Source organism: Diadema setosum, chromosome 9, assembly GCF_964275005.1.
Source record: "Diadema setosum chromosome 9, eeDiaSeto1, whole genome shotgun sequence".
NCBI classification, from domain to species: domain Eukaryota; kingdom Metazoa; phylum Echinodermata; class Echinoidea; order Diadematoida; family Diadematidae; genus Diadema; species Diadema setosum.
In genome coordinates this window covers 20,570,836-20,592,555 of record NC_092693.1, presented here as the reverse complement: position 1 = coordinate 20,592,555, position 21,720 = coordinate 20,570,836, and the positions used below count along the sequence as shown (strand labels likewise).

Genomic DNA, 21,720 nt, shown 5'->3' with positions numbered 1-21,720 from the left:
GAAGAAGATTGTCATTACATTCAATGCAAAATAAAGAGATGTTTTAAGTGTCAATTGATGGATCATTCTGATCACCTGGTCTAGGCGAGTACATCCTTTGTTTGAACATGACTGATGGCGGATCCCATGAATTGTTATGTCGGGCAAGCTAATGCATTCTGTTGCTTGAAGACTAGTGGAGTGCCTAATCAACTGAGAAAGAAAAAAGGTCGTTTGTACCCATCTGTACATGAGCTAACCCCGAACTGGCTTATAAGTTGTTCATAAGTGGCATAATCCCATGTCTGTCAAACTTGCCTGTAGCGGCCACCTGCTGGATACAACCACTAAAAAAAAAAAAAAAAAACCTCCAAGAGAAAAGCTATGCTGAAGACCTTATCTAATAGCTTTTTGGTTTATCTAGGATGGCCGCTATAGACTGGATGGCCTTTATGTACATGTAATTATGTAAGTGGATGTATGATATGTATAAGGTATATATAGTGCATATACATATATTCATAATTATGTATGCATGTATGTGTGTATGTATGTATGTTTAATAGGTAGATAGATACATGTAGGTAGATAGATAGATTGATAGATAGCGAGAGAGAGAGGGAGAGAGATAAATAGATAATCTACAAGCACACGCAAAGAACGAACTAACGAAAACTCAAGTTGAGTTGGATGGCATGTTACAAAGTGCTGCTTATTTCAGTTTCCAATCTGCATGCACAGAACATAACATTCACATTTTCTTCATGATGTCATGTTTTTATATTTGAATTACGGGCACCTCGAACCTTGGGCTGGCTGATTGAACAGTGGATCAATACTGGGCCTTGAATGGGCAGCTGAGTGGATGACAGCCAGGATGCGATGATAATACGATTGTATCAATATGAATTATGTGTGTGTGTGTGTGTGTGTGTGTGTGTGTGTGCACGTGGGCTAATTAGGTATATTAGTAGCATTAATTGCCTTTTTATTTTGTATTTATTTTGTATTTTTTGAAAAACAAAAAAGTGTGTGTGTGTATGTGTGTGTGTGTGTGTGCACGTGGGCTAATTAGGTATATTAGTATTAGTATATAGCATTAGGCCTTTTTATTTTGTAGTAGCTGTATATACTAAATATTCAGGTTGTTTGTAGTGTAGATTATATTTTGTGTTTGCTGTGTAACTTACAGTTCCATGGGCTAGAAACAATTTAAGAAAGAGGGAATTTTTTGTGAATTTTGAAAAGATACGCTAGATGATGGGGCATACACAGATAAGCATGCACTTGTCTTTTTTATTTTATCATTATTATTATTTTTTATTCTTTACCTACTTATTTCTTATTTTATTTTATTTATCTATTTATTTATTCATTATTTTTATTTTTATTTATTTATTTATTTTTTTTTTTTTTGGGGGGGGGGTACACCTTTTACTGGTAAATTCGCCTCGCGCGAGCAATTGTCATTGGGCAATTATATTCAGTAGTAAGAGTTCACTACAACGCGTCGTACCCGGGAACTCTACGACGGTTGGTAAAACGCGAACGATAATACGAATGTACTGGACTGGTGAGATCAGTGAACGTAACGGGCGGGACTGTGATGGCGCCATCATCGCGCTATCAACAGCCACATACTTATACTAGTACATCGTCCATGATCCATGCAGTCAAATGGTGGTCCATGATCCAGTCTCGAGCGAGCTCAATGTCTATGAGAAAAGAATCATGATTCGGCAAGGGTTTGCTTCAGGCAGGAAGTTATCATGAATAAAAATCCTAAGGTAAGTAGTTCCGTCAATTTCCACGTTTTAGACACCATAGCGTCTGAATACAAAGGGCAAAAGTGAGCTGTGGTACCGCTCCGGTCGGTACGGGGCGCTCGCTCCTTGTACACACACAGTACAATAGCTTCGCGTTCGGGTCGGAGCGGCGTCTCGTTGCCAAGGCGAGCAACCTGTCTCGTCTGACCGCGTCCGTCCCCAACCACCAAGCCATGCCAAGTTGAAACAATTTAACGCAGTGCATTTAATACAATGAGTCTATGAGCACTATCAAACGCTTGTAACAACAAATTTGACAAAAAGTTATTCTACCGGTAATTCATCGAAACTTTGTCTTTGATTTAGATTACAGTACACTGATCATGATCATGGCATGGAATGCTGATCTGGTTGTTCTCGTGTATCATGTGCATGTGTATGGTGGAAGCTCGAAGGTAACCCCGGGCCCGACTCTGCTCTGCGGGTTGGGGTCACTGGTGCGGTATAGGTGGAAGGTAGAACCCTTCTAACCATAATCCATAGATAGGGCTTACACTGCCATCCACAATTGCAATTGTCTGGACAGGCTAACGTGTTTCTGTGTGCAGTAGTAACAAGTTGGTGGTTCTGAATTCTACTTTCAATTCATGCATGCTTCCTGAATTAGTTTAATAATAATGGGCAACCGATAATATAGGGCCGTATTAAGTGCACAATTGCTTATAGAATCTAACGTTAGGCCTATATATAGACTAACGTTAGACTTCTATCTAACATTAGATATCTAACTTTGTACTGCTAAGTGCTAGGCGTATTACCGGTACTCAACTTTCTTGTAATGTGGTATTGTCATTGTATGAGCATCAGGCAGAGACTGCATGGTTAAAAAAAAAAAAAAGAAAAAGAAAAAAAAAAAAAGAAAAAAAAAAAGAATAAATACGGTACATATACATGTGATGATATAGATCTACCACGTCTAAATTATATTTGTAATGTTAAATAATTACGGGACTTCTTGCTCTCATCTATGCTCTGGTGCTAGGGCCTACTGTATACTGATTAATATGGGTATCTGCTCAGATTAATTTTGCCACTGCATGTAATGTGATTGTCACCATCTTTATCACTTTGTGCTGCATGCGCATGTAATGATGTACAGTACAGTGGAGGCCCATCCAATTGTATAAATGCAGGTGTAATGTTGACTTTAGTTTTTGTTTTATGTTTGTATTAAACGTTCTTTATTTGTGGTTGAATAAATGATGACGATGATGATGATGATGATGATGATGATGATTATAATAATAATAATAATAATAATAATAATAATAATAATAATAATAGACAATAATGATAATTTATTAATAGCTTTATAGTTTCAATCATAGCTAATTGATGCAGAATATACCCCTTGCATCAAGTTGCAATTTGGTTACACATGTATTTCCATTTTTGCAGAGCCTGCATATTTTATGTACAACATTGTACATATGTAACAGTGTACATTTTAGTCTACTAGTGCCACAGTATCATTTTTATCATTATTAGGCTCTTGCTTCAGGGAAGATGAAGAACCATATCAACATGCACATGTACATGTATACTGAATCTTATTAAAATTCTCTGCATGTACATATAGGCCTACAATTTATGGACCAATCAATGTGAAACAACTCTTGAGGAACTGTTCACAGGTAGCTATGGAGATATATGAGCAGACAATTTCTCATGTGATCTCTGTTTTTTTTTTTGTTTTTTTTTTTACATCTTTTGCACATTGCACAGCTGTGTGTATACATATTTCAATTAATAGTCACCTTATTAAAAGTGGTATGATTACTTTGATTTGTTCCATGTAGCTAAAAGAATAAACATGCGCTGTTATCTAAGATTTTTTTTTTCTTTTCTAGACCACACAGCAGTACCGGTTTTCAAGCCAGCGGCCTAGGGGCATTGGGTAAGAATATGTTTTATACATAGAATGAAATCTACAGTGTGCATTTGTACTTTTTCCACTAGGACCCTATGTACTGAACTTTTTACTGTAGCTCAAAATATTTGAATACAGTATCCTCCTGTATGAGCTTATATGTGATGAATTTAGAAAGTATGTAGACTGTACATTTGTACAAGTAAATGACATGAAATCAGCAAACAGTAAAAGATGGCATTTTGTTGCAATTTTTTTGTTTGTTTGTTTGTTTTTTTGTCAGTGCAGTTTTATCAGTTTTCCATCCAAATATAAGATATGTTCAGAGTTTGGGAGTTTTTTTTTTTTTTTTTTTTTTTTAAGTAAGGCTGTTCTCATGCAGATTTTATTTTAAAATATGATGTAATTATGTAAAAGTACACATTTTAAAATGGGCTTTGAGAATCAGAAGTTACGCTCTTGCATACGCTCTTACATTTGGTATTATTTATATTCCCATTATTGAGATTCAGAATCTCATTGAGGGATTCTGAAGCAGTAATGCCGTACCTCCTAGCTATTCTCTTTGTACTTCTGTAATGAATTATAGAAGAAAAAAAAAGACAACACAATTAGATCTTCCTAACAGTGACATGTGGTTTGTAATATTGCTATTGAGGCGTCATGGTCCTTTTCTTGTCTTGTTTTTCCTTTCAGTGACAGGGCCATTCGTTTCAAGTGCTCCCTCCAGAACACCATTCTAGATGTCTTGAGATCCAAGGGCTGGGTTGAAGTCAGAGAGTAGGTTCCTTTCCAAAATTGTTCCTAGTTAGGACCTGGGCCCCATTTCATGAAATATGTTAGGATGGCAACTCTTGCTGGAATGGCAACTTCCAATAGCAACAGCCAATCAGGAAGCTGGATTCTTGTCGTTACCATGGCAATTGCCATTCCAGCAAGAGTTGCTATCATATCAACTTTTTATGAAATGAGGCCCAGGACTCTGTTTAAAATTTTGGTACCAGATTTTGTTCTTTTTCTTCTTCTTCAGTTTCAGGAGTACAGTGCTATGTAAGTGATATTGTAAGAACAGCTTACACTTTGCAGTCATAGCATGCTCCTTGCCAAAGAATATTTTTATGTCAAATTTTGTTGTCAAATTTACATGCAAAACAACTTAATTTTAACAGAAAAAGGTATTCCCATCAAAAAAATAAATAGCAACAATTAAAGCTGTTTCACTTGACTGTGGGACTGGTGGAAGACTTATTGTTTTGAAATGCAGACAAGAAGTTTCCTTTAATTGTTCCTTTCATGGTTTTGTTCCAAGTATCAGGAACAATCAGTATGTCTGTTTACATATTCAAGATAACAATTAGGCAATGAAATTTGCATCCACAAACTAATATGAAATTGTTCTGTTTAGTGCAAAATAAGTACAACATCATAGTGCTGTTTTTGTTACTGCTGTTTAATCTTTTGTTATGTGATCTGAAGATGCTTATGTTTGCTATCGTTTCATTTTGTTGAGAACATGGGAGGATTGTGAGGATTTCAGGTTGTAAAGGGTAACATAATCTTGCAGTTTGGTTTCTCATGCGAATTAATTCATTCTTCAGGGGGAAAGGACTGAATGTTTAGCAAAGGTTGCATTTTGAGCTTATGCTTTTTAATTGGCAAAAAAAAAAAAAATGCAGATGCATGCATCACAGTAATTAAAACAGGTACATTGTAAATGTAAATGGGTTGTATGAAAGCTGCTGCATTTCCCCTTTTCATGCTTATCAAGAGCAGAAAGCCATCATTACCCATATTGATGTTTTTTGTTCTGCTTCTACTCTATTCATTCCATTTTCTTCTCTCGATCTTCACAAAGAGTGTGTAGGGTAGATTTTTTTCCCTCCTTTCCTTGCCTAATTCATTTCGTCTTTGCCTTCTGTTTTGTCTGCCATTTTTTCCCTGGTGAATTCCCTACCTTTTCTGGCCACTAATACACAATTCTTTCTCTTTGGGTATTTTTTTGTTTTGTTTTTTGGTCATCTCTGTATCAGAATCATATTGGAGGCATGGAAATGTGCAAATGACATTACAATAATGGTGAATATGTTCTATTCTCTACCAACACAATTACCTGAAGAGCAATCTTGACTATGTTTAAGCATAGTGATGTCACACATTTTCCCCGAACTCCAAACTGTGCCCTTGTGCCTTGTTGGATGGCATCCTCTTGTTAACAGCCTTTGCCTCGATCCTCTCTCTGTCTTTGCAGTGAGGGTGAGGTTGATTTCAATTGGGTTGATGTGGGCTGGATGAAGGAGCACTTTGACCGCAGCTACTTCAAGGAGCACATCCGGATAAACCACTTTAGAAATCACTTTGAGGTTAGCCCACTTCTCAAGCATTTTAGACCTAACACACAAAAAAAGAAAGAACGGGAATATGTTTTGGGAGTCATAAACATTAGCAAATAAAGGAGCAGAAATATGAATCTCGCCAGAATAACACCGATTTTTATGAAATGCTTCGTTTAAAACCCTGCCACGTTTTTATGGAAATTTTTAAGGTAGGGAAACAAAGTTGATGAAAGCTCTTTGCAGATGATTATGTCCTGTGAATCAAGAGAAAAAGAAATCAACCCCACCCTCACATTATACACACTAATATTATATATCAGCTGCACACAATGAACTTTTACTAGGCCCTGTGTGATGTATGGCGAGTAGGAGAAAGTTTCTTGTTTGTGTCCTTATATAGGCTTATGATTGCCTCACACCTGGACACTGGCATTGTTCACTGTCAAATCAATGAAATTGATCAAAATTGGTTTGATTGTTTATAGTGTGGGATAATTTATCATACATTCCCTATACTATCACATATTGATGTTGTAGCAAGATACTGCAATATTTATTAAGCTCTCCCTTTCTAATGTGTGCAGACATATAATCCGTAATTATAGGTCTAAGCATTTTTTTCAATATCTGAAATATCTCTGGTAAAGTTACTTTTTTTTTGGGGGGGGGGATGGGAGTTACTATTGAATTTAATATCAACATGTGAAGATATAATCTATAGTGTCCAGATAATAATTTGTGGAAAGTCCATCACAGTAAGCATACAAAGTGATGTATATGGAATGCTCATGTAGGCTTCAATACTTCTTCCTCAAGCTTGGTCAGATTTAGGAAACTAACCTCCTCTTTCTCTCCCATGCCGCACACACTGCCACATCTATTATGCAGCTAGTTGATTTTTTTTTTCTGCTTTTTAAATTGGCAATGACTATATTCACTCGATCAGTATAGGTTTAATGCTTTCCATTGTTTTTTACTAATGCAGACATTAGATAAAGAATTGCATTTGTTCCCTTGTACAATAAACCAACATATGGAATACAACTGAAATCACTCATGATATACTACCTTCATATATCAAAGATAATCAGCTGCATCAAGGGTTCCCTAGCCTCGATGTTCAGCAGATTCAGGAAATCATTGTGCTATTGGGAAGGAATGGCCTTTTCGCGGAACTAGGCTGTGTAAATGAACCTTGCCACAAAAGTTGCAAGCCTCGAGTACTTCCGTGCAGTGTTCTCAACAATGAATTCCAAACCTCCCTCAATAGGCCTACTTGTATCACAAACATATTGTTTCATTCATACAGGAGAGGTGGTGTTAGCTCAACTTTTTGCTATATTTGTTCTTTTGGGAAATGACTGCCATTTTTGCTGACATACTGACCTTTTTAAATAAATTTGTGCAGTGCATCATATGCAAGGGCTGCAGAGGGGCTTGTGGCTGTAGCTCCCTCACTTTTGAGGGGTCTTTAAAAATAAAAAAATCTGGAAAAAAATCTGAAAGAGAAAAAACAACAACCATGATTTCCTGAAGGGTCCGTACGTGGATTTTCCTGTCTAAGCTTTAATCATTGATCCTTTATCCCCAGCAGCCCACACCCCCCCCCCCAAAAAAAAAAAAAAATAATAATAGATAAATAAATAAATAAAATAAAATAAAATAAATAAAGTTGGTCCCAGGTATGGGAGACATTTGTGTTGCTTTTTTTTTCTTATGTGCAATATACTTGAAGTATAAGGAGTTTGAATGGGAGGACAAGAGACCTTAAGAGGAAGAGTACTATGATGAGTAGAAACTGACAGTCCTGAGTCAGAATCATTGTTAATTACTATGAAAATGAATTGATGATTCTTTGTTTTTCAATTTTATCAACATATCTTTTTCTTTCTGTGTGTTGTAATTGATCACTAAAAGAAAACTTGAGGGATATAATGTTCTAAAATGAAATAATACACTTGAAGCCAATACCAGTATTAAGGACTTGTGAAGTTCCATCTCATAAGGTTTCTTTTCTATTTAACAGACAATCATGTTTCTGTTTGGCTATGTGTGCACTGACAGCATAGGGTGGGTGCTTAAAACAGATTCTGCAAAGATTTTTCATCTGATTCAAATTTCTATTGTTATGCTTTTTTTTTGTTGGTCTTAAACAATGGGAAAAATAACTCGGTGACATCTGTGTGATATTTCTGCTCCTTGAATTTGTATGACCATGGACCTACAACAAGGTCCATGGTATGACAGAGGCAGTCATGCTTTGTCCACTCCAAGCAATATCAGCATCATGCATTCTAGAAACTTCCAGTGGGCAGTATTTGATGCAATGTGATACTTCCGTTGCCCAAGGCTAATTTCCTTCACCCAAAGTTTTCACTGCAAAAACTGCCATTTGATGTGATATGTTATTCTCACAAAATGTGGATGGCAAAATCTATTTTTTTTTAAACAATTTGGGTTGCTACTTCCATCAATTTACCATTATTACCAGTGTTGTCAACATTTTCAGGGTTGCCACTTCACAATCATAGCATATGTATCAAGAACACACACATGTACAATGTAATAAGCCAAATGTGGCATTCATCAGTTTATGTAAGAAAGTGTATTCTTTTTGTGACTTTATCATCAGTCAGTCATGTTTCAGTGCATCCACTAAGACAGAGGATTTTTTTTTTTCAATTTGACCAAAGCATAAATATCTGTAAAGATTATTTTTCCTTCAATGCAAACACAGATATGTATGGAAAGTTATCACATCATCATAATCAACTTCAGTATCATCTCTGCCATTTCCATCACCACCAAAATAATTTACACCACCCATCATTGTAAATATCACCTGAAATCAGACTAAATTGGCACCCTGTAGGCAATTACCAAAATACCGCACCCTTCACTAGCTCATCCCTCCTGTGTGCAGAAACAATTATGCTCCCAACTGCATTTTTCTTTTTTTTAGATAACTTAAAGTGTGCAATGCTGAGATATTGCTTGGAGTTCAAATGAAGCAAACACTGTCTTTTATGATATCCATAACACTACAGTAAGTGCATGGGGTATTTTATTTCAATGATGTATGTTTGTTGTAGAGATGACAATGAGTTTGATTTGTTCTGGGCGGACCGGGGCTGGATGAGGGAGTACTTTGACCAGTGTTTCATGGAGGACCATGTCCGCATCAACCACTTCCGCAATCACTATGAGGTGAGACTTGGTGTGCAGGGGCCATACTGTATGGAAAAGGATGGTGATTTGATATGTGTACATGTACACTTGTAACACAGGAATAAGACCTGAAATTCTTTTACTCTGATGAGAGCAATGAGTTGAAGCAATTTGCATATTAGCCAGACTTGAAAATTAGGTAAAATGATAGTAAGCAGAAGAAGAATTTCAATACACCTAAAGGCATTTGAAGGTTATGTTACAGTGCACTTCTGTTGTAACAAACACAGTTATAACAAAATTCTTCTTTTTTTTATACGATTAGATACAAACTCAGGTCCAAAAATTATCATCTACATACATATTATTTATCTTCATATAATTTACTGTTGACTTTAGATGAAATTTGATATAATGAAAGAAAACTGCCTGTCCCGAGGAATTTGTTATAATAGGAGTCACCTATATGTGATAGATTTACAAAAGAGAGGAATAAAAAGAGTAAAATGTCGGGAGAAGCAGTATAGTGACATTATGATTCTTTACTACCTCTATGTTATGTCTGGAGGACAGTAGGCCTACTCTATCACAAATACAAACTTGCTGATCACTTGAGTTTTGCCTTGTATTGTACGTCACTGAATCACCTGCAGGTGAGAGTTATTAAGCTGCTGTTTGATATCTGTGAGATCAACATTGAAAAACAGAATTGGACCCTAGTTGTATTGTTGCTAGAGATGATTTAAATAAAAAATTGCTAGGAATGATACATCATGTGACATCAGAGTCAATCTGAAATTATGAGTTAATTTGCTGTTGAACTAAGTCGTATGCTTTGATCCTGGTACATCATATCCACTGTTATGGTTACACTGGATAATGTACAAAGACTAACTGGAATATGATTGTGTTGGTCTTGACTGCAGCATATTGGCAAAATTCGCCATTTAGGCATTTAGGCACACTTTCACAGCCTTATGCACAAAACAAATGCCTCTATTTTCAGACCTCTATAGAAATAAATATCATGTATACATCAAAGAGCTCTTGGGCCATTCAAATTATCAAGACTTTTTTTTAATCTCCAGATGTCATACACTGTGTAATTGTATAGGATTTTTTTTTTTCTTCATGTCTTTGTGCAGCTGACAAGAAAGAACCTGATGGTCAAGAACCTCAAGCGACATCGCAAGATGCTTGAGCGGGAGAGTGGAAAAATTGAGGCCTCCAAATGTGACTTCTTCCCCACCACCTTTGAACTTCCGGTAAACTTGACCATTGTGTCCATTATTACAAGGTGTAGCTCCTCCCAAGCGTCATAATATTTGATGCCAGACATTGGATGTTTAATGACATTCCGTCATAATGTTAGCCTTTTACAATTCTGGAGGTGTTACATTGTACCCAAAGAAATAAAGACTCCCTTTGCAGAGTTGTTTCATTAATTGCCAAATGCATAGAAACACATACCAGTGTCAATTGACACTCATTGATGTATTAAATGTTTCAGAGATTAGTGTGATTCAAAAAGCAAAGAACTACCTGGTACATGACAGGCCTTGCTGAAGTCTGAAAGAAAAATTTTCTGCGTCATTCTGCTCTTAATTGCTTCACAGAAATGCCGACTGCTGAAACCCATCCAATTTTTGTTTTCTCACACCTATATTACATACTTATCTCCTTCCCTTTCTTTCATGATATAATCCTACAGTCTGAGTACCACATGTTTGTTGATGAGTTCAAGAAGAACCCTGGGTCGGTCTGGATCATGAAACCGGTTGCCAAGTCTCAAGGGAAGGGCATCTTTCTCTTCAGGAAGCTCAAAGACATCACAGACTGGAAGAAGGTGAGAACAAACTCCACCCTGTCTTTGATTACCAAGAGTGCATTGCCTGTAAAAGGGTCAACAATCATGATATAAATATAAAGAATAAACAAACAAACAAAACAGAAAGAAAATTCTGCACTCCGAACAGCTGCCATAAGCTGATCTTGAAGATGTGTCCATAAATAGATAATAATGATATAGAAAGTAATAGCAGAGACTGGAAATCACCAAGTGAACTAGTGCTGCGCTGAAGAAAGAATGGAATATTGGACATTCTGAATTATATAAGCATTGTCCTGTTGACTGAATGGATGCTGATAAAAAATGTAATGTTTATTTGCAGTTTGCAATATGTTTAGACTCTGTTTTTATTTAAACTGTATGGTTCAAGTTTTACCATTTGTAAGGCAATAGATAGAAGTGACACATTTTGTCGGAAAGGGTCATAATGAGATGCATGTACATGCCAATTAAGAGAGCAAGGCTGGGGCTTTTTGGTAACACAGTGGAGATAACAAAAATTTGATATAACAAAATTCCTGATGTAACAAACTAATTTTTCCAGTTCCTTTTAAATTTATTTCCTTCATTTTGTATCGTTTATTGACTACTGATATAACAAAATATCTGATATAAAGAACAAATTGTCTTGGTCCCAAGGATCTTGTTATACTGAGTTTCCACTGTATAATCAGATTATGTGTTCTAATCTCTTACTAAAAATATGCGATACTCTCTCTGCAGAGCGACATTTACCGACCTCGAGATGAGAAAGCAGATGACAAGGAGCCAGTGGAAACCTACATCGTCTCCAAGTACATCGAGCGACCCTACCTGATTGGAGGGAGGAAATTTGACCTCAGGGTCTACGTGCTGGTCACTTCGGTAGGTTACAAATGTGGTTTGTGGTTGAAATACTGTGTGCATGGCTTCGTGTAATTTATTTTCATCTTGCTCTTTGAAAAAAACTATTACTGTCATGTGCTGTCCCAGACAATCTTTCATTGACTGAACTAGTGCATCTTCTTAACAGGATGCCTAGAAACTGAATTGTGTGTACTTTCAAATATTAATTTCATGACCTCAGCTAAAAGGGAATTAACTTTTGTTTTTGCCTTGCAATTCTTTTATGTATGCATTATGACTGTAATTTACAGTGATGTTGAAAATGCTTGAAAATAAGGATTAATTCACTTTATTGTACTTAAATCATAATGGTTGTTGATGTGTGTTTTCATTTTTGTTTTGTTTGCCTTGTTTTTTTTATATTCTTATCACAGTACATTCCTCTGAAAGCCTGGTTGTATCGCAGTGGATTTGCCAGATTCTCAAATACGAGGTTTTCTCTGGATTCCATCGATGATGCATGTATCCTTCTGAAACGACTCACTTAACTAATTTTGTTGTAGTTGCTTCTGTCCTTGTCATCAGAGTAATACTAGTCAATTTTCTGCATGAAATGGTAGTACATTGGCTTCACTCTGGTAGCCTCGCAGGCTTAATTATAGTGTGTTCCCTAATTGTGTCTTGTCATTTGCTGAAAGGAGGAAAATAGATGAAAAGAAAAATATGTGCAGTGATGCGGTAAAGGAAGATTGTGCTAGGATAAGTGTGATGTGTATACCTCTGCAGACTATATTTTTACAGTGTGACATTCACACACGTTTGTACAAGGTGAGTACATTTTATACTTGAAAACTTGTATCAGAGTATTTCCCCTTAACTCCCAGTTGTGTTCAGATGTCCATCTGACCAATGTGGCCATACAAAAGACTGCTCCTGACTACGACCCAGAGAAGGGATGCAAGTGGTCCATGCCACAGATGAAGACGTACCTGACAGCGAAGCATGGCATTGAACTGGTGAGCAGTGGGGTATTTCACTTGCATTTTGTTCATGCGGACTGGTTCAACAGTCTAGAGAAAGGAAATTGTAGACGGTTTCACAGATAATCGTAGTTCTGTATTCTAAATTTGAGCACATGTCCAGTTTTGGTCAGGTCAAAAATCTCCATGTGCTGTTTTCCTAAGTTCATGTGTGCGTAAAGGACATAAGTGAATACAAATCTTTGTGTGTATGATACCCAAAGTATCCATTTCAGCTTTCTCTAAACAGATAATCTACACATGTGTATTTTCCATAGTTAACTTTTCCTTTGTTTTGTTTTGTTTTTTTCTTCAGGATATACATCTGTACTCCTAATTCTTACAACCATAATCAATATCATTATTCTATGAATGAAGAAATAACTAATTTGAAAGCTACACGTAATAGATGTAAACTATCATGTTAGACTTGCAAATCGAAAACACTCTCGAACACTAACGGAACATTTTGTGTCTCTCGACTTGTATTGCCAAGGTGGAGAATCTCTTCAGGGACATGAACGAAATCTTCATCAAGAGCCTCCAGAGTGTGCAGAAGATCATGATCAACGACAAGCATTGTTTCGAGCTCTATGGCTACGACATCCTCATGGACCAGGACCTCAAGCCGTAAGCCTCACCTACTTTAATTTATAGCCCACGACCTGTTACCATCAACCCTCACAGTGGTCAAAGCTCACTTTAGAATTAAGAAGTCAAGAAAATAAAATCTGAAAATTCTATGAAGAAGCAGCAGTTTAATTACAGAGGAAGAAATGTGACTCTCATGAAGAAGAGAAAATGTATCTTTCTTTCTTAGTATGATACCTTCTTTCCTTATGCATTGACTTTTACATTTATTGAATCAATTAATTATATATTCTCCTAATTTCCTCATATTTCAATGAAAATGTATCAGGTTGTGTTTACCTCTACTGTACCTCAGATCTAGGGGTATCAGTAAACAGAAATAGATGTCACAAATTATTTGTCAATAGATCAGTGATTGTCATTAATGACATTAAAAAGATTATGAATTCATGAATACTTTACGAAGAGAGCAGGTTCTGCAAAGATGCCTCCCATCATCTCAGTATCATGGCCCTTCTCTTTCTTCACTTCTTTGTATCTCCTCCAATCTATCATCTTTTCCATTCTATTTGGCTTGACATGACACATATCTCTCATAGATATCGCCCTTACAGGTGTCTTTGTTTCCGTTGACCTGTAATTGTCCTTATCTTCCATTCAGTTGGCTGATAGAAGTGAATGCATCCCCTTCACTGACGGCCAGCAGTCAGGAGGATTACGTCCTCAAATTTGGCCTCCTGGAAGATGTTCTCCACATTGTCGACATGGAAGCCAGGTACAGTGTGTGTCAAGATTCTATCAGACCAGGGGCATGTTTCATAATGCTGTTCATTAAGTTAGTAACGACTTAAGAACAACTGGTGATCACTTCTGATGTGCTATACTTATCAGAATTTCAGTAACTCAGCACAAGAACTGATTACCAGTCGTTCGAAGTTGTTTGTAACTTTATATGAACAGCTTTTTGAAACACCCCCCTTAACCCAAATGTCTACAAGTATCTACACCAATTTAGATACTTATTTTGTGTTTGTGTGTGTACCTTGAATGACAAAACTGAAAAGTAGGACCACTCTTTGAGGAATCACTTTTGAATGACATTTCTATGTACCGTAAAACTTAATGAAGGAAATGCGTGAGGGCAAAAAATGATAGATATAGATAACATGCATTGAATATATTATTTTCATCCATACACTTGTTTGTGTACAGGGATTGTCAGGGCGGAGGAAGAATTTTCAGTAGGCCTACCAGTATTGCAACCTTTTACTCATTCTTGTTTGTTTCAAGAAAGGAGAAGTATCAATTAATAGACTATCACAACTGCAAAATTGACAGCATGCAAAAATGTCTAACAAGTAGCAATTTGCAAATTATATCTGTATGCAAAAATGTGCAGCTTGTACAATGAAAGTTAACTAATGTCGTGGACTCACTCCCCCCCCCCCCCCACCCCCCTCATAAAACTTTCTCACCCTTGTTTGCCCCCAGGATGACAGGCAAGGAGAAGAGGATAGGAGGCTTTGACCTGATGTGGGATGATGGGCCAGTCATGGCAGAGGAGGGTGGTGTAGACTGCATCAGTCCCCCCTCGTACTCCACCAACACCTTCCTCGGTGAGTCTCTACTGAATGGGTTGTGTGCTTCTAATAGCATAATGCCGAGTGTGGTTTCAATGCATTGTTTTGCACGCAATCATGATTTCCATGATGCTTCTTCTGCAAAGGGTACATGGCCACAGCTAGAGTCTGTTTCCTTCCTTTACAATCAATATCCCTCCTTTGTTTAATAGTGATGCAAAAGGGAAGCCTGTTGTGTTGTATGTACGTCACTGGTACAGGTGACTCGCATTATAACAAAGTCCTCATGGCTTGCAGTTTTCTTTTGATATTTGGAAATTTCTTCATAGCCAAACAGTAAAGTACATAAAGATGTGTAAATGCTGATTTTTAGGACCTGAAATTGTACTTCATTGTAACAAGAATTCCGTTCTGTGTTCCTCATTATGAAGGCATTTCCAAATAACCTGTTAGAAGATTTGCTAAATGTCGATGCCTGCGTTGCAGTGTTACTAGTTTGTGTATATGCTATTATTTCTGGCACACACAATGCTAAGGAACAACACGTGATACACATTGCATGACATCTGTACACACTAACACCTCAGTTTGGAAGACTCCAGGGCTTGTGCCTCTGAAATCCATGAAAATCTGTGGAAAATATTGCCCATTTTCTTGCTCAAGTACAGACATATTTGCCACTTACAACCAAAGGTAACACATAAAGATGTTCCTATTTCTTCACTAGGTGAGCCTCCTGTTTGTAGGAACCATACCACTCCAGTATGTTGGCTTGACAAACAAATGCCATAATTTTTGCTCCAACCTCTACACATTCAATCTGGAAAAACAGGTGATTTTGCTGGTCCCATTCTTTTTATATGCTTTGTTTTATGCTGGATACAATATACCCAAAATGATAAAATTTCAGTAGTCCCAAGTGGCTTGTCAAACTCCCATAATGTTTTATGCATCTTCATCAGGTGTGCAGCTCCTCAGTAAACTCACTTTGTTTTTCATTTTCCTTTTATTCCTCCATCCAAACAGGGTGCCACAATGACAGAAAGAGGCAACTCAGGCATCTCTTCAAGCAGTTGGCTGCCCAGAGAAAGACATGAGGACATCAGCAGGTGCCTCCCTGCACTTCTCCACCTTAAACATTGGTGGAACTCGGACGCAGTGGTCCCCACCCACGCCTACTCCCATGCCTCAGGGACTGAAGGAGATTTGACAAGCAGTGCCTTCATTACAGTGTATAAAGAACTGTGAAGTCCACGAGCTATGCTTGATGTCATCAAAAAGTGCACTTTCCTCTTTCTCAGGCCCACGCACTAGTCTTTAGTGTTTTACGAGGACGTTGATTGCTGGAAGCAATAGCTGAATAGCATGGTGGGAAAGCACTGATGCATTGTGAATTTCAGATGGTCCAGCAGGCTGGACCCTTTAGTTGTTGTTGCTGTTTCTTTCAAAAGAAACATTCTTTGTTTTAATTTTTTCTATTAATGGCCTAAAGGATGTCAGACGACGCTGGGGCTTAATTTTTGTCACACAGTGCCATCTTGCTGTTATGTGCTGGTGTCTTTTTATAAGTTTTTAGTTTGTTAATCATGAAAGCAAACAAAATGTTGGATTGATTCAAGAATTTCAAATTGCCTGTCTATGATTACATTTCACAGTTTGATATTCTTGCTAATTTCCTAGAAATGTCCTTTGCTTTGTAATACATGCAGTGCAAAGTTCTGGGTCGAGTTTCATTACAGATGACTTTAAATGGCTAATTACAGTTGTGATCTGTTCACCCGAGAAGAGCTTAGTTTGGTTTCAGTAATATCAATCACCTATCTGTCTGGTAGCTACATATGTACATGGCAGACACATGCAAAAATCTTGGCCCCTTTTTAACATGATTATATTTTTTATGCTTACCTCATTGTGTCCTCTACAGCATAGGTATGGACTCACTTTTTGTAGATGTGAATTAATTTAGGTTATTCAAATTATTGATTCTTGCATCAAGTAGGTTTTCTTCCAACTGATTGACAAATTGCCCTTCATTGACGTAAATAAACGATGATTATTCAGTGTCAGAGATCATATGTTTTATCATGGCTATTACTCAAGACTGAACAATGAGTGGTTATTTACGTCAAAGGGCTTTTTGTCAATCTGTTGCAATAATTTGAAGATGTGGTCAATTTCTTGAAGCTATGTAAATGGTATCTCTGAAAGTGACGGTGATAGAATCTGTAGTACACTGCACAGTCCAACCTCTCCTATCCAGACATATCAGGACTGATGCTCATCTGGATAAGAGATTTAGCCGGATATGGGAGACTCAATGTTTAATACATGCAACTGCCTACCCAATGGTAGCTGAAATGTACGTGTACACATGTATGCTTGTATCAAGTTTGCATGAACATGTCACATCCTTGTCAGCTGGTCTGCGTTCAGAATTCTCTGATAATTTTCTCAGTGAACGATCTCACCTGTACTGTGCCCAGATTTAATGAAAAGTTTCCGTCCATGTTCCTATGGTGATTTAGGGGTAGGCTACTGAATGTCTGAATGCATTATTTAAATGAAAATTAGATGTGAATGTATGTTAATTATGTTGAGAATATGTAAGTCATTCAAGTTTGTGTAGGAATTTTGTTTGAGTGTGAAATCCCCCTTTTCCCTGTAATTATTAGATTGAAAAAAAAAAAAAAAAACTATGCCGATGTCACATCCAGACAATAGAGACATCAGGATAAAGGGAGGCCAAATAGGAGAGGTCGAACTGTATTTTGATTGCTACAACCAAGTGCCTGTTGGCAAGTGCCTCCAGAGCTTTGATTTGTGAATTTAGGAAAATGTAGGTCCCATCTCATATCCAAATTCAACATCATGGCATTTTTCTCACTCATCTATTTATTAAATCTGTTGGTACATAATCTGCAGGTTCTTTTCTCATTTTTTGGTTACCAAACACCCATCTTCAGACTGCAAAGCATCTAGTTTATAATCATTTAAAGTTCAGTTGTCAAGTCATTGGATTCGGCCAGAAGAGAGGGGAGAGAGGTCTGGGTTTGCAGTTGTCTGGACGTGATGTTCAATGGTTTTCATTTGAATGATAGAGTAACAGGCTTGACATTAACTTTGGCCCAGGGCCACTAGAAATTGATGTCGGGCCACCAAATTGCCCCGTCAGGCAACTAAGATTGAAAAATTGATGATGTTTCTCTGTATTTTTGTATTTATTTATTTTTTCTTTTGGCCACCAAACTTTCAAATTCAAATGAATCGATGGCCCAAACGGGCCATTGGAGAAAAGTTTGTGTCTAGCCCTGCAGTAAGTATACAGTATCATACATGATGAAATGTAGGCTAGTGCACACAGTACATATACTTCAGTTAGTGTCAGTAATGTGGAGTCTTTTTTTTTTTTCTTTTGCCTCATGATGACCGCCTCAAATGAATACCTTTGGTACTTGTTTCTAGTTCCAATAAATGGTTGCAATGGTTACACTTTCAAAAGGAATGTACATGTATTTAGTGCTTGAGTGTATCTGCCAATGTGTGTTGAAGCTCAAATGCCCTGATTCAGGTTACGTGTATAAAGAAGTCAATAATCAAAGTATGGCCACCTTTGCAAACTTGCATTTATTTCACAGCAATTTTTATGTCTCTGAATTTACATTTTATGCATTACAACTGTACACATTTACATGTCACTTGCTCGTGTGTTCCATTTACAAATGAGTGTGGAAAGGTATTTGATACATACAGTAAATATATACACATGCATGGTTTAGAGTGCTTTACACCCTCTACACACGAGCATTGCATGATTCATTCAAAACTCTTTACAAAAGCATGCTGTACTCCTCTTTTGTACACATTATAGAGAATTCTAGACATTCTCTCAGAGGGGGGAAGCTTTACACCCAGCTGGGCCTACATGGCATGAAACTCACCCAGTAGCAGCTAGGAAAACAATCACAGGCAACCACGTTACAAAAAAGTCACATCAATCATGCATTAGGAAGCATGTCTTTGATATTCAAGTGCCAAGTTTTCCTCAGATCACCAGCTCACTAAAGAAACCACACCTTCTCAAAAAATGTGAAATCAACAGGTGCAATGTACTGAGAAACCCGTTATAGGGATGTTGCTGGGACTGCCAATTTTATCTTGTTATAACCAGTACCTCCTCACAAACATACAAATGTAAAAAAAAAAGAAAACAAAAAAAGACCAGCTAAATACAGTACTGCCTAATTCACCTCGTTAAATCGGGTATACTACTGGTGTCTCAATGTAAGTAAGCTCACCATAACAGGGTTTCTCTGTATATAAAATACAATTGCAGGTTGTACATAACATCACGTTCATGGAAAGCGAAACAAGAAAAAATTGTGACACATTATCTAGGGCATACCACTATGCCAGTTTCACAATGTTTGTGAGCATTGTTTATCCACTGTCATGTACGCATGCTTCAAAAATGACACACTACACAGACTGTACATAAAACTAGCATCAATTTGCCTTTCTCACATAACATTAACCCTAACTAGGCCGGGGGGGGGGGGCCTCGACGTTCCGCGCGATATATCGCTATCGTGAAAAGCTATCACTGCGACGTTTCATGACTTTTTTCTTTCGAGTTTCCCGCATCTTTTGACACCAAATTTGCGATGCCCGGGCACGCGGTTCCGAAGTTGCGCATAAATATGTATGTGCATGTCAGACCAAAAATTGCTCAAAAATGTGAATTCGTGTACAATTTCAATGCAAACTGTACAATTTGTATTTACAGGCAAATTTCATAAAAGCATGATTATTTGGGGTTTTTATTGATTAAAATCAATGAATAACACATTTTCTTGTTCGAAACAATGTCCCAGACAAATTTCATCAAAAAATCAATGAAAAACATAAAAGTAAATAAAACAAGGAAATACATAAATTCAAAAAACAATAAAATACTGTTTTGAGCTTTATTTAGTGATTTATACCAAAATGTCTGATTTCATGCATCATTATGCATAAATTAACATAATTTGGCATAAATGATAATTAAAAAAAAAAAAAAATTAAGTTCATGGTACTTTAGATTACATCTTTCGCAATATGTGTGCCAATTTTCGTCGCGATCGACGACCGAGATCTGGAGGGGGGGCCTGGGAGCCCCCCCGGCTCTATCATCTACCAAAATAGCCCGGCCTAGTTAGGATTAACATGCACTAAGGCAGTTGTATGGATTCAACACATGGACAAAAATTTCAGTGAAACAAGACTATTGGGGGGAAGACATGACAATTCAAACATAATGTATCAATAAATATTATAAAATGGGTTCAAGAATGTAGCCAATTGGAAGCGCTGAAATGAGTCACGTGTGCGTGCATTAATTTCTTAGAAAATGCACGGCCTGACCAGGGAGGTGGAAGAGTCTCTCTTCCACCTCCCTGGCCTGATGTACGTCACAATGTTTACACTAGCAGTGCGCACTCAATCAGTTGTTACAAGTGCGTCACGCGCTACTATACGCGCTGTCAATCCTGTAAACAACTTCTAGTTCGGGCCGCGGGCTGCCACAACAGCCGGCGGCCTTTCTTGTGCATAACACGTGGCATACGTATACTCTACGTACAGTACTTATGTGCGGGATTTCCGAGTGCGACGTGCGTATGTTTGGGACGAACATCTTCGGACATCTTGACTTTTGAGAGAGTGCTACATGTAGCTGACTGGTATTGACCCACAAAGGTACGTGAATAATGCTGTTAGTTTTCGACCCATTTTATAAAACAAATGATGCACAGGATTATTTCGTGGCATTAGTGAAGGTGCGGCGCACTCTCGAGTATTGACAACGGTTGCAAACATGCACTCGGCTCCGCCTCGTGCATGTCGCACCATTGTCAATACTCTCGAGCGCGCCGCACCTTCACTAACACACTCTATCCTGTGCATCATTTGTATACTCTATCAATAGAGGCACTCTTGAAACAAATACAAAGTACATTTGTACAGTAGCAGTTAGGATCGATTCAGACTATTAACATTACCATGCGTACATTCTTCAGCAGTTTTGCACACAAAACTACGCAAGAAAATCAAACACTTTCTGTGGATTTTTAGCAAGGAATTAACTTCATGTGGATAATGAGTGAGAACACATCTTTGATATGTATGTCTGGTCAGGAGTAGACGCATGGGGCATAAAGGTGAAGAGTGCAAATCTTCCTACTAAGAAAGTGTGGAGTATTTCTAGATAGACAATAATCAGGTTATGGAGATGGATCTTCGATGGGTCACATTAGACATGCCGTCATCACATATTCTTATGACCTAAACATCCAAATATTGGTCAAACACAGTAAATATGATTCTAGATAGTCATTTGTTTTTGTTTGTAACTTACGGCAAGAGAAAAAGAAAAAGGGCTACACACTTTCTCTTTGAAATTAGTCCTTAGATTGCAACATGTGCAGACAATCGCTAGCGATGCTCCTCCAATAGTGTGAATCTTCAAAACAGTGATTTATTCAAACATGACATCTAAAGTGCCATTAGTTCTAGGGCCCATCAAAGTCTAGATGAAACTTAGTCAAGCTGTTTGTAGCCTATGACTCATTCCCCACCTGTGTTCAAGGCAACCAAACACACCATCCTCCATCTACAATGTATGTTCATGTCTTTCCATACAT

General features: G+C 37.5%; 1 protein-coding gene across 2 annotated transcripts; it reads left to right on the top strand.

The window, feature by feature from the left end:
- Positions 1-1,646: 1,646 nt before the first annotated feature.
- Positions 1,647-18,641, top strand: LOC140233557 (probable tubulin polyglutamylase TTLL9). 2 transcript variants are annotated; one of them, XM_072313681.1, is made up of 13 exons: positions 1,647-1,766; positions 3,656-3,702; positions 4,372-4,455; positions 9,101-9,215; positions 10,322-10,441; positions 10,888-11,022; positions 11,749-11,889; positions 12,285-12,372; positions 12,745-12,866; positions 13,366-13,499; positions 14,122-14,235; positions 14,952-15,076; positions 16,067-18,641. In XM_072313681.1, exons 1-13 carry the CDS (start codon positions 1,749-1,751, stop codon positions 16,135-16,137), a joined length of 1,314 nt encoding a protein of 437 aa, XP_072169782.1. In that variant the 5' UTR covers positions 1,647-1,748; the 3' UTR covers positions 16,138-18,641. The 2 variants fall into 2 exon arrangements, with proteins under 2 accessions (XP_072169782.1, XP_072169783.1); XM_072313682.1 differs by lacking the exon at positions 9,101-9,215 and adding an exon at positions 5,924-6,035.
- Positions 18,642-21,720: the final 3,079 nt, after the last annotated feature.